The sequence below is a fragment of the Mus caroli genome, unplaced genomic scaffold (genome assembly GCF_978045245.1).
Source record: "Mus caroli unplaced genomic scaffold, Mus_caroli_1 scaffold_18, whole genome shotgun sequence".
Taxonomy (NCBI): domain Eukaryota; kingdom Metazoa; phylum Chordata; class Mammalia; order Rodentia; family Muridae; genus Mus; species Mus caroli.
The window spans coordinates 7,409,847-7,422,337 of NW_028227273.1; the positions used below are offsets into that span (position 1 = coordinate 7,409,847).

Genomic DNA, 12,491 nt, shown 5'->3' on the forward strand with positions numbered 1-12,491 from the left:
CACACCTCACCCCCTTACTGATGCGATGTGGCTCACAGAAGTCTACCTGGCAGAAGGTGGGGCTTGGGCTTAGGCTTCTTGCTGCTGCAGGATGTTTTGTCACTATGGTGACAAAGGTACCCTAAATGGTCTCTTTCTCACCGCTTGCAGTTCACCTGAACCTGAAAACACACTTTGAAGTCATAAGGGACCAAATAATTATTCCCCTTGACACGAGGGAATAAAAAACCCCTAGCCCATCCAATGACACAATGCCCAAGCTCTCTCTAATAACTTGTGGGTGGTCAAGGCTGGCTTCCTCTGTCACCCCTAGAATCTAGTACCACTCCCCCAGGACTGGGATGGCTGGGTGGGGATGCTATACAGGCCTTTATAACCAAAGTCCATTTCTCTGGGGGGGTGCTATGATTGATTACAGTGCCCGTCAGTGAAGGGGCCCGGAGAACAGTGGTCTGTATGCTAGCTGGTCTCCTTTCCTATTTCACTGTAGACTTCCATGGGCATTATCTCATTTGATATAAAAACACTATAGTCTAGGGACAGTTATTATCCACTTATAAAAGGGGACACTGGGAACAATGGAAGTTAACTCTTGTCCTATGTCACCCAAGTCAACCAAAACGAGAGCCAGGAAGAGAGCCCAGATGTCCTGAGTCACAGGCCAGCGGCACAAGGAAGACATTTAGATGAGGGGAACACTTGAGAGCAACATGCTAAAGCATTCACACGTCTTTAGGGAAATATGCTTACTAAATCTTCTCCAGGCTTGTGATTTGCTATTCTTTATGCATGTGTGGGATGCTGGCAGGAACAAAGCCTGTGGAAAAGGGACGGGCTGCCCACTCAGAAGCCAGCTGCCCCTCTGGTTGCTGGTAACTGAGAGTGGGCAGCCCTGGCTCCAACTTGCTCCAATTTCATTAAATCAGCGAGGCACCCCAGGAAGAGAAAAGGGACCATTTTCAGTAACATCTGCAGGGAGCTACTCTGGACGGCTATTCGGTTACCATGGAAACCCATGGTTGGAAACTGCTTCAATTTCAAGAAAATAGCTACAAACAATAATAAGCATAAATGAAAAATGGTACGCTGTTACTTCAAAATTGGACTTGTTACTGGATTCTGTTGGGTTTGGGGGTTGAGGCCGCGGGCTCAGATCCAAGAGGAATGGCAGCCCAGTCCTCCTCAATAATCCAGACTTCTGGATGTGACCTCTAGTGAGGCATTAACCTGCAAAGCCAACGCTGAAATGCAGGAGGAAGGAGAAGGGGTGCCTTGTAAAACACCAAACACTAGCTGGGCTGACCCCAAGACAGGGGGAACCATGGCAAGGGACAGATAGGGCTGTGTGACATTGTGGCCTATGATTTTTTTTTCCTTAGCTGGGGCTCAAAATTCATACAACCTAAGAAGAGATCTGGCAGCAGGAATGGGAAGTGAGCAGGGAGTCTTCGCTTGGTTCCTATTTCAGGAACCAGTGGGTTACAAAGCACATGAAGATGCTTCGGTCCAGCTTCTCCCTGGGCTCCCATCCTCTCAAGGGATTTCTCAGTGCGTGCCTGACCTCCTCAAACCCAACTTGAAACCCAGCTCCTATGGCTTCCTGTCAGAGAGGAATAAGATCTGGCAATGGAGACTGCCGCCCACATGGGACCCTGTGCTCCAACCCTGTGTTCTCCAGGGCCAGATGTTAGAGCTGCTGCAACAGCCATTCTCAACACGAAGGGGTATCCAGTCTGAACCAAGCCCTCTCCATGGTCCCACTGACTGTGGGTTGCTACATGGCACTTCAGTGACTATTCTGTCTCTCCTCATCTCTGTTCTCTGGAAGCAGCAAGGAAAACAGGGGTGAAAGGTCATCTGTAGAGTCTTACTCTGTCAGAGTAGGGAACACAAGGCTGCTTCCCTAACAATAGACTCTTCACTGGATGGATAAGCACACTCAAGGTTCAGAGATAGGCTCACCTACCCATGACCACCCAAGGAAGAAGGTAGCTAGGTCAGGATGAGCGTTTCTCAGCTACCAAACCTCCCCACTAGGGGTGCGGGCGTGTCACTGTGTCCCTGGTATGCAAATCCTGTGTCCATGTCCCAGAACTGGGCCCAGGGGCTATTCTCAATGTACACTCATGCCAGACCTGACATGGTTCACCTCTGAGACCCTTGAGTCCTTCCAGGAAAGAGAGTGCCCCTGGAAATAAAGAGGCAGCCCAGTGACTGAGGAGAGGCTGAGGACCCTCATACAAGGTGTTTTTTGGAACTGCGGAGAGTCTGGATTAGCTCCCAGGGCAAGGCTTTAACGAGTGGCCATGGGAGACTTGAGAGCAGACCACATACAGAACTTCACAGCAACATGGAGGCCACAAAAACCCCCATCCCTTCCAGAATTCTTCCCCCATCAGTGCAGACTCTGACGGGAGGGAAACAGCTCACACCTACAAGACATATACAGATGTCTCTCACAGCAGAGCAGGCAGGAAGTCACCTCCTAGAGATGTCTGGAAGCATCATCATCATCAGCAGCAGCAGCAGCAGCAGCAGCAGCAGGCACCTGGCAGGGTGAGGGGGATGCGAAGGGAGGTCTTGGGAGGGGAGGGTGGCTTACCAGGCTGTGCATGATGCGCACGCCGTCCGGGTTTACGGTGAGAGCCTCCTTGTACAGCTGCTTGGCCTCTTCGAAGCTGCCCTTCACCTCAGCTAGTCGGCCTCGCATGTAGAGCACCGAGTGAGAGGTGGGGAAGAGGCCAGCAGCCTCCTGGATGCAGAAACCCGCTTCCTTGAGTTGTCTCTGCTCCATGAACAGCTCAGCTGTGAGAGTAGAGGGGCAAAGTGTGAGTGGGGAGCTGGGAGTCACAGGCAGCGGCCCCAGACCCTCATCCCTGAGCCAGGAAGTCAACAGGGGCTTACTGGGCCCTGGCATGCTCAGGATGAAACCGGAGTGTGCCTGAAGCCCATGAGGAGCCATGCACTGTGAAGGACAGAGGCCAAGAGTGCCGGGGCCTCTGAGGAGGCCCACAGTAAAGACCAAGAGGTATCCGTGCCATGGGCAAAGCCTGTATTTAGGGAGGCCGACTTGGGCAAACCCCAGCCTCACAAGCTGTTTTGTCACATGAATTCTGACAAGCAGTCTTAGAGGGAGGCATATGTGTAATTAGGATCTTCCCTCTTAACAGCAAAGCTGAGGACTTGCCTCCCCTCCCCCATAGCTTCACTCTAGCACACACACACACACACACACACACACACACACACACACACGCCTTTTGGCTAGCAGCAGCATCAGATTATTCCCGAGCTTCAGATTCATGGGAGGTGCAGTTTCTCCCATCTCAGGGCAGCCCACAGAACTGCGCATTTCAGCCCCACACCGCACAGGCGCTCGCCCACCACTGACACTTTTAGAAATGCTGCTCACTGGCCCACTCTGCCTCTCTTCCCAAGCAGCCCCCGGAGCTCGGCTGCCCCCTCCCGGAGCTGGTGCCCATGCGGAAGTCGAAGAAGGGTGGTAACGCAGATGGGGTGGCGCGCGCACACGCGCGGGAGGCCAGCAGAGTCTGGCTTGTGACTCTGCCAAGAGCTTTTCCTAGCACAGGCTGAGCGCTGAGGTTACCCCAGTTCAGAGCACGTCTGGGGTGGGGAAGGTAACAGACATTTCCAATGGAAACTCCCAAAAAGAGGTGGACAGAGCTGATTCTGGCATCCCTTCTGCCTGTCAGGAGGTCTTGACTGAAGTACAGAGTGGCAGGAGTTCTTAGCAGGAATGCTACCTAACATGTACTGTGTAATCCAATCAGTTGGCCTCATCCCACAACATCACAGACAGCATTTGGAGCACTTTCATCTAACGGTGATAAGAAGCTGGGATCATCTGAGAAAACCAGAGGAACCAAACTATGGCTAAAGAGACAGGTCCCGTCCTTAGACACAGAATAACACTGGAGAGGACATCTTTGAGCCAGGGCCTCACAGGGCAGAGCTGGCCAGTGGTTAGGGGTTTGGCTGAGTCCATATCCACTCTCCTGTTGAGCTGCCTCTGGGGCCTTTGAACAGGCTGCATTCACATACATTCACAGTTATACTACATAACCACTCAACATTGACCACGTGTCCCGTCCACCCATAAGGAGAGTGGATGAGGGAAGCGGCAAACTAAAGCCACTAAAACACCCAAGAGGTTCAGGGCAGGGAAACCACAGGCACCATTTCTGAGTGTGGGCTGGGTCAGTGTCATAGTGGTCAGGAAGGGTTTCCTAGAGGAGTCCACATTTAAGCAGGCAGAGAGAAGAAAGGCCAGGCTGCAGCAGGCTCTCCTGTGGCAGGACCCCTGGGGTACGCTAGAGAGACAGTGCTTGGCGCAGGGTGGATGCCCACACCACACACGTACCAGCACCTGTGGTGGTGATGGTTCCCTGGACAGGAGCCCTGAGGATCCAAGGTCAGACTCTCGGTGCCTAGGTCTTTCTCACTCAGCAGCCCAAGCCAGGCTGGCCCACGTGGCCCTGTCATGGCTCATTAAGCTGTTTACAACTTGCTTTCCTGTCCTCCAAGTTCCCCAGGAGACCGTCCCTGGTCCCTGCCTTGGGTACTCCTCAGTATGTTCACAGCAACAGATTTCAATTAGAGTGAGTGCTAGGGACCGTGGGGCTGAGGTCTTGGGGCTTTCTAAGGCCCAAAGCCTGGTTGAGAAGCCATTCAGAAAGAAACACTCCTTGAGAAGTGGGCTACTCTGCTCTCTGCTGGGTCTCTTTATCACTTAGGCAGGAAGCCAAGGTGACACAGCCTAGAGTCAGAGTGGCAGGTCTCCTGAGGGCTCTGGCCATGCTGTGAACAGCCTCTTACACACAGGTCCAGCCTCCTTGGCAAGGCCTCAGACGTGACAACAGCCACCCGGGTTCTGGGGGCTTCAGTGCACCATGTGTCAGAGCCTCAGTGACCATGGGCAGGTGCCTCAGCTATTGCCTGCTGTTTTACCAAACATGGTGCTCTTAGCCAGCCAGCCAGCCAGCCAGCCAGCTGCAACTGTGGCAGGAGCCTGGTGGCATGGTGCCCACCACTGCTGGAGCCTCTAATTCCAGGCCTGGCTGCCAGGCCCAGCAAGGCCCACGGGACCCACGTGCTCCCCTGGCTAGGGCTGGATTAGTGCTGATCACTATGAGCACAGGTTTATCTGAGGGCAGCTAGCACACCTCCTCTCTTCCGTCCTCCCCCAGGTCCTCCCTCTCTTTGCTCTTGTTTCAGTCCTTCCTGCCTGCCTCTCCATCTCCTCTTCATCCTGTCTCTGGTTTCCTTCCTCTCAGCTCCGAGGCTCTCTTTCTGCTCTGCTCCTTTCCCTCTGTGTCTCCTCTCCTCGGGGTAGAAATGGAAAACACCTGGTCCCTGGAGTTTTGCCAGAGTCCCTTTGATTCTTCTCGGAGACATCCTGGTCTAACCCTACACCCAGAGCTGGTTCCAGTGCCCTGACATTCCTGCCAAAACCAGGGCAGCTAGGCCCCAGGCTGGTGGCTGAGTTAACGCTCCAGGGCCCATTTCCACACTCTTGTGCAATAGTGAGGGTGCTATCCTCAGGCTGGCCAGATGCTGAGAAGCAGAAGGCTCATCCAGGAGCTCCAGGCTTTCCCAGCTGAGGCCCTGCTGCTAAGACCTCAGAAAAGGGAGGGAGTTGTGCAGGGCTGGGGACAGGAGAGAAAACAATGTATGGGTGACAACCCCTCTGAGCGTTGACTGATCCCTTCCACAGGGTTCTATATCAGATGCCCTGCCTATCAGATGCTTACATTACAAATCGCAACAGTAGCACAATTACAATTATGAAGTAATAATGAAATAATTTTATGGCTGGGGGTCACTACAACTTGAAGAACTGTATCAAAGGGTCACAGCTTTAGGAAGGCTGAGAACCACTGATCTAAAAGGAAGCTCCCCTGGCTGGCCTTGACCCCCCGCAGTGAGGACAGGTTTCTATCTCAAGGGAGGTCCTCGCAGTTCCCCACAAAGCAGGCCCTGAGGAGGTAGGGGTGCTCAGAATAAAGGGAGAAAGAAAAGGGTATGTGTGAGTTGGCTGGAGAAAGGTCAGAAGTCCCAGAGAGACTCCAAAGAAGAGCCCCCCCACACACACACACATTCCAGCACTGAGTCCCAGAGAGCATGGCAGGGGTGGGGCGGTCAGGGCCAGGACCCCACTCAGACTGTAGAGGGAAGGGGAGAGAAAACCCCTGGAGCAACTGAAGAGCTCTTCTAAGGCACTAATGTCAGGAGGAGCAGGCAGGGGAGGAGCCTGCCATGAAGACATGAAGAATGAAGATCAAAGATGGCTGAGGGGAGGTGAAGGTCACAGGAGCAGGTGGCTTTTGTGGCCCCTTTCTCCCCTGTGATCTCAGCCTAGCCCTGCCCTAAAAGGCAGGGTGCCTTCTAAGTGTCAACCCGAGTGGCCTTCACTTGCAGGATGAGGCCCCCAAAGGCACTCACTCAGGTGGCGTGACTGAGTGGGGACCGGGGACAAGGACAGCCTCAGACACAGAGAGTGCTCAGGAGTCCTTGAGTCCTTGAATCTGCAGGGCAGGGAAGTCTCGGGTGTCCACAACGCCATCTCTCTGGTACACAGAGATGATATCAAGGAGTGAGATGAAGACGGTGGGTGTGTGTGTGTGTGTGTGTGTGTGTGTGTGTGTGTGTGTTGCTCTTCTGGAATGGCCCCCCTCTTCACACCTAAGATTCTGGAGTACCCACGTGTCTGAGGCAGACTTCCCATTCTCACAGACTTACTGCCCAGGAAGCAAGATCTGTAATGACAGCCTCAGTGGAAATTCTCCCTGCGGCTGGGAGCCTTGAGGGAGAGGAACGAGAGTAAGTCTGGGGAGAGGGACATGGCTTTCCCAGCCAGAGCTGTCTCACAGTGGAACTCACTGACCAGATGAGGCTGCAATTTATCCCTGACCAAACTGAAGTGGTTATGCAGGGTCCTCTTTGCTGGACAGTCACAGCGCCTTTCAGGATCAGTAGCATCATCAGTGGGAGTCCACTGTATGCCTAGCCTGGGTCAGGTGGGGGCAGTTTGGTGGCCTGGTCCTGGCAGCTTTTCCTCCAACAAGTCCTCAGTAGATGCTGGTGAAGATGGCATCCAGGGGACAGAGGACACAAACGGGTCTTAACATACTCACAAGAAGAGACCCAGGACACATTCTCTTCCTCCCTCCTTGACCATGGAAAATATCTACTTCCTGCTTCTTCTAGAAGGACAGATCTCATGGTCGGTAAGGCACAGGGACATGAAGGCCATAGCCCAACTGCAGTTAGGGGCAGTCACATAACAAAGCCCTGACCACGAATCACGAGGCCAAGCGAGGTGATGTGTGAAGACTCCAGTCTTTACAGGAAGAGAGAAGGAGGGTGCTTTCCCCACCCCACCATGTTTATCTTGTGCCTCAGAGTGTGAATGTTGCAAGGGGCCACTGCAAACCGCACAGACAAGAGCAACGCCCTAGAGAGGGCAGAGAGTCTCCAGGGGTTGTTGTTTCTGCCCTGTCGGAATAGGCGTCTTCTCCCCTGTACGAGACACTGCAGTTTTGGATCTGCAATCACACAGCCAAGTACAAATTCAAGACACAGCAGTAAAACAAGAGACCCAGGGCTCATGGGCACACGGGCACTGCCCTTGAAGCTGGGGCTGACCCCAGCATGGGTGTAGCTTTTGGCCCCAGGCTGTCGTGTCTCTCGGAAAGTTCGTGTGGCTCTGTAGCTCTCTGAGGGAGCAAAAGCGGCTGCTTATGCCTGCCGTCCCTGCCATGCCCGCTGTCCCCGCCGTCCCTGCCATGCCCGCCATCCCCGCCGTCCACTTTCTTACGGTGCCGCTCTCCCCAGCTCCTCACACAGCCTGAGAAACCCTGGCGCAGTAAGCAGGGCAGTGTTTACGTCATTACAATGCTGTCATGTCTAGGTTTTCTGTGAATCCTGATCCATTTTTTTCCCTCCACGTTCAGGGTCCAGGATGAGAAAAGTGGGTATAGGGTGCACACTAATGTGTTCATATGTGGCAGCATGCCAGGGGTAACCTTGGGGTCTCATGAGTGAGCATTCGAATTCTGACTTGCCAAGACTACCTACCTATCCAGGAAATTGTCTGCTCTCTAATGCCCTCTACCCTAGCCCATCCTTGGGAATTATAGTCCATCCCTGTGAGAACAGGGCTGAAAGTGAGACTAACCCAGAAGACACAGTGCCCCAGGTCTTGGCAGTTTGGACCAAGGCAGGGCGGCCTGTAGAGTTCAGATCTTTCACCTTCCTCTCCTCTGCCAAAGACATTTGATTTGACTGTTATTCTTGATTTTTCTTTCCCTGGAATCCACCACCCTACTGTCAGTTGCTAAACACTTTCCAGCAAGTCGCTCGTTGACATCTCCGCACCAAACACACAGCTTGTGGGTGCCTCACAGCCTCTGGCCCACCATGACCGCAAAGTCAGCTCCAGAAGTCGTGGATTATCTGCGGAGAAGCCACTACGTGCCGCACCAACTGTTTCCACATGAGTCATCTCAGACTGGGGCTAGTCGGTTGTCAGGCGGCACGGGGCTTCCGGAAACCTATCCCTCTAGCCGCCGTTCGCTTGCGGGAGCAGTGCTGGCTGCTGACCAAAAGGTACGGCACCTGGACACCTGTCTCCATGCCGTTAGCCCTCAGGACTATTTTATCCTCTCCTGACCAAGACTTCCCCCCACTGGGCAAAGAAGGAAACCCACAGCCAGGTAGATAATGCAAGCAGAAACCTCAGAGACAGGGAGGTTTTGTTCTTCTGAAACACGCCTCTCCACTCTGAAGATCCTGGGGCACCAGGACGAGACCCCAGTGTCTAGCTGAATGAAAACCTCTTCTGAGGCTAGGGTGAGATTAAAGAGGGGAGAGTCAGGGCTGGGCAGTGGTGGCGCACGCCTTTAATCCCAGCACTTGGGAGGCAGAGGCAGGAGGATTTCTGAGTTCGAGGCCAGGCAGGTCTACAGAGTGAGTTCCAGGACAGCCAGGACAGAGAAACTTTGTCTTAGAGGACTGGGGGGGGGGGGGACAGGGAGGAAAGAGAGTGAGTTGGAAAACAGTTCTATAGTGAGTAGGACTATAGAACTCAAGAGTGTAAGCTTGTGCAAGCTTCCCCAGAAATCTCCACCTCCTTCATCCTCAAGGACAGAGCGGGGATCTAAGCGTCCGGTGGCTTCAGCATCATCGGGACTGACTCCCCTGCTGGGTCAGAGGACACTCACCGGCCTGGAGCCAGATCTGCTCCAGTGTGGTCCACAGCTGCATGGGGCCTTGCTTCAGGACTGAGGTTGTTAGGGTTAATTCCGACATGGCCTCTTCCAGCCTTGAGGCTGCGATAGACGACGCCCGCCTAGAGCCTGCAGGACAAGAGGTCACAGGGGCGTCAGTGTCCAGCCAGCATCCAGGGAAAATAATCATAAGGCCAGCAAAGATGTTCACTGGACTCCACCTATACTACAGAAAACAGAAAGTTAACCTAACTGTTTGACAATAGGGGCTGATTAAAAATAAGTGGAGGTGTAAGCCACACGAGGCTCTGAAGACACGGTTGCCACATACTTATGAGGCACTGATAGGTGTGCAGGTGCTCACACGGTGCAGGCGAACGCACAGCTCGCACAGAACGCAACCACATTAAAAACTACTGAAAATGGGTGTGCACGGCAAGGATTCTGAACCTCTCTTTAGATGGGAAATCGAGGGGTGATTCCCCCCCTTCTTTTGTGATTTTGACTTTCTGTTTCCATAGTATACACTGTTTCATGTATGTTAAGACCCCACTCGTTTGAAGCTGTGACGCAAAAGATGATTGGGCAATAGCTCAGTGCTAACCTAGGCCTTCAGAGGACCTCTCCTGCTGTGATTGTGGGTGGTATGGACCCTTCTCCAGATATGTAAGGCTGTTGACCTTTAAAATTCCCACGCAGGGCTGGAGAGATGGCTCAGTGGTTAAGAGCACTGACAGCTCTTCCAGAGGTCCTGAGTTCAATTCCCAGCAACCACATGGTGGCTCACAACCATCTGTAATGGGGTCTGATGCCCTCTTCTGGTGTGTCTGAAGACAGTGACAGCAACAGTGTACCCACATACATCGAAATAAATAGATCTTTAAAGAAAATCCCATGCAAGGGAAACATGAACTCTTTCTCAGAGGCAACGAAGGCTCCGATAAACTCAGGAGGCCTTGGGACAAGCCGCAGATGACTTGTTTATGAGACAAGAACATGTGAAGCCCTAATAACTGGATACAATTCCTGTCTCTTTAGTTGCAAGGGAAACCGTGCCCTTCCTTGGGCTCAGTGGCTCCCTTGGCAGCTGAGCACCCTTGGTATGTGTCTCTGGAGTCAAGTGCTGGGATTGGCTGGTGAAACCCACTCCATCCCTCAAAGAACAGAGTACAGCTTGCCTCAAGTCCCAGGAAATGTGGGGATAAAAGAACAGTGTTACCAAGTCCAACTCCACTTCTATCTCCACTCTGTGACTAATTTCTTTGTATCTTTGACGAATGTGTTCTGCTTGAAGCAGGTCTTAGCCTTCAAGGTGTATGTACGTTTGTAATTCTTGAACTCATTTGAATTTCACCAGCCCCGGGCTTCCAGATGAGTCTTTTCAGTCAACCTAATTTTAAACTGAAATGAGCTTAGCCCATTCTTTTCTGTTTGATGCCTGAGCCAGACACTGGGCAAGACTCTGGCCTCAGGCTTTGGTCTAAGGGGCAGCAGACCATGCCCACAGCAACTTCCTGCCCCAATTCCTCCCTCTTCATTTTGCTTAGGAGGGAGGGGCCTTCTTTCTGTTGCCCACCACCCATCTGTGGGCCAACTGCCACCCCCCAGCCAGAGCCAAGACCAGCCCTGATCTTACCAGAGTCTGCATCATGGGCATCTGGCAGAGTCAGGTGGATACCATTCTGTTTCTTCACTGTGAGGCCTTCAAAGCTGCCATCCTTTTCCAGGCCCCTGAAAGGCAAAGAGGGCAGGGTTCCATGATGTAGAGGATGGGTGTCCCCAGAGCCCGCTGGGAGCGCGAAGAAAGCCAGGCTCAAGAGAGATAGCCAAGCTAGAATAGCAGGGAAGGACAGACAGACCAGCATGTACCACCCAGGCTGACACAGAAACTCTCCATAGTATTGCTGCCCTCCTTGAAGGTGAGGCCTCTACTTCCAGGCACAGGCACTGTTGGATGGCTTCTGTGTATAGCCTGCATGAAGGTTCAGTTGGCACCCTCTGCAATGGAATCCTCAGACTGCCAGGTGGCCCCAAAGGAGCTTGGATTAGAAGGGATGCCCTGACAGATGACAAACCCGGTGGTCTCCTATTGTTCCTCACCCTTATCCCTAAGTCCCTGTGTCTCCCACCTACGGAGAGCATTCTCTCTTCTCAGAGTAGGAGGTGCTGGGGTGGAAGAAAACCCTTGCTCAGAAAGGCAGCAGCTGTTGCTCTCTCGGCTGGTCCCTTCCACTGCCAAGGAAGCCAGTGGCACCTGGCATGGCCTGAGAAAACTCAAGAGAACCAGAAGGTGTCTTCTCTTTGGAGATATGCCAAGATGCTGGCTCCACAGATGACCCCACAGCCCAGGGTATCTTTGTTGTCCTAACTCACACTGGCCCTGATTTGGTTTTGTTAGCCTGACATCAGCTCACAAAGCTACTGACTGGCACCCGAGCAGGAGACTACTTCAGGCTCACTTCCATCCAGGCACCTGACAGACTTTTTCTCTCTTCCTCTCTTCCCATGAGAGATCCTCTCCTAAACACTGAAACAGCCCATCTTGGGGGGACTGTGCTGCCTCTGGCTTCAGGGTAACGTGCTGTGCCCGCCGCCGCATGTTACTTTGAAGATCTCTGTACCAGAGGGGGAGCAGGCCAAGGGAAGCAAGTCATTATGGGCAGGGACGAGTGGCTTCTGGGTGGCCGGTAGCTTCACGAAGGAGGGACTGGGGGTGATGAGGATATCAGTGTGGTTTGAACAGAACCCAGAGGTGTTGGGTGGGGTGGCGCAGGCTGGCTAGGGGGGGTGGGCAGACCAGACCCTCAGACTGTAGATTTCGGTTTTAGTTTAAGATTGCCCAAAATTAGATTTTTTTTTTTTTTTTTAACAAGCACTGGGTTCTGGTTTATAGCTCTAGGTTTCAAAGAAAAACCCTTCCTGTCTCCTGAGGCAGCCAGGAGGGACTGGATCCAGCTTGTGGGCCAAGTAGCAACCTGGCTGAGTCCTGTGGAATGTTGGGTTGAGAGAGTTATGGAAGTTTCCTGAAGAGGTGCTCTATATTATGGGCCCGAGCAGCCTCTCAGGACAGAATGGAACGTGTGCGTGCGCGCATGCGCATGTGTGTGTGTGTCTGTGTGTGTGTGTGTGTGCGTGGTGACTTGGGACACCAGCTCAATTGTCCCTGCCCCTGTGAGAACACCTGGCAGCTCTACAGCGGCTCTGAGTCAAAGCCACTTGGATGCACAGCCTCCCTGCCAGGCA

General features: G+C 53.1%; 1 protein-coding gene across 3 annotated transcripts in view; it reads right to left on the minus strand.

The window, feature by feature from the left end:
* Ttc7a (tetratricopeptide repeat domain 7A) overlaps window positions 1-12,491 on the minus strand; it is a 102,014-nt gene that overhangs the window by 9,318 nt on the left and 80,205 nt on the right. For all 3 annotated transcript variants that reach the window (XM_021186046.3, XM_021186047.3, XM_085833194.1), the window contains 3 exons: window positions 10,885-10,979; window positions 9,243-9,377; window positions 2,603-2,805 (listed from right to left, as the gene is read on the minus strand). In XM_021186046.3, the coding sequence (XP_021041705.1) occupies window positions 2,603-2,805; window positions 9,243-9,377; window positions 10,885-10,979 (433 nt within the window). The remainder of the gene's footprint in view (window positions 1-2,602; window positions 2,806-9,242; window positions 9,378-10,884; window positions 10,980-12,491) is intronic.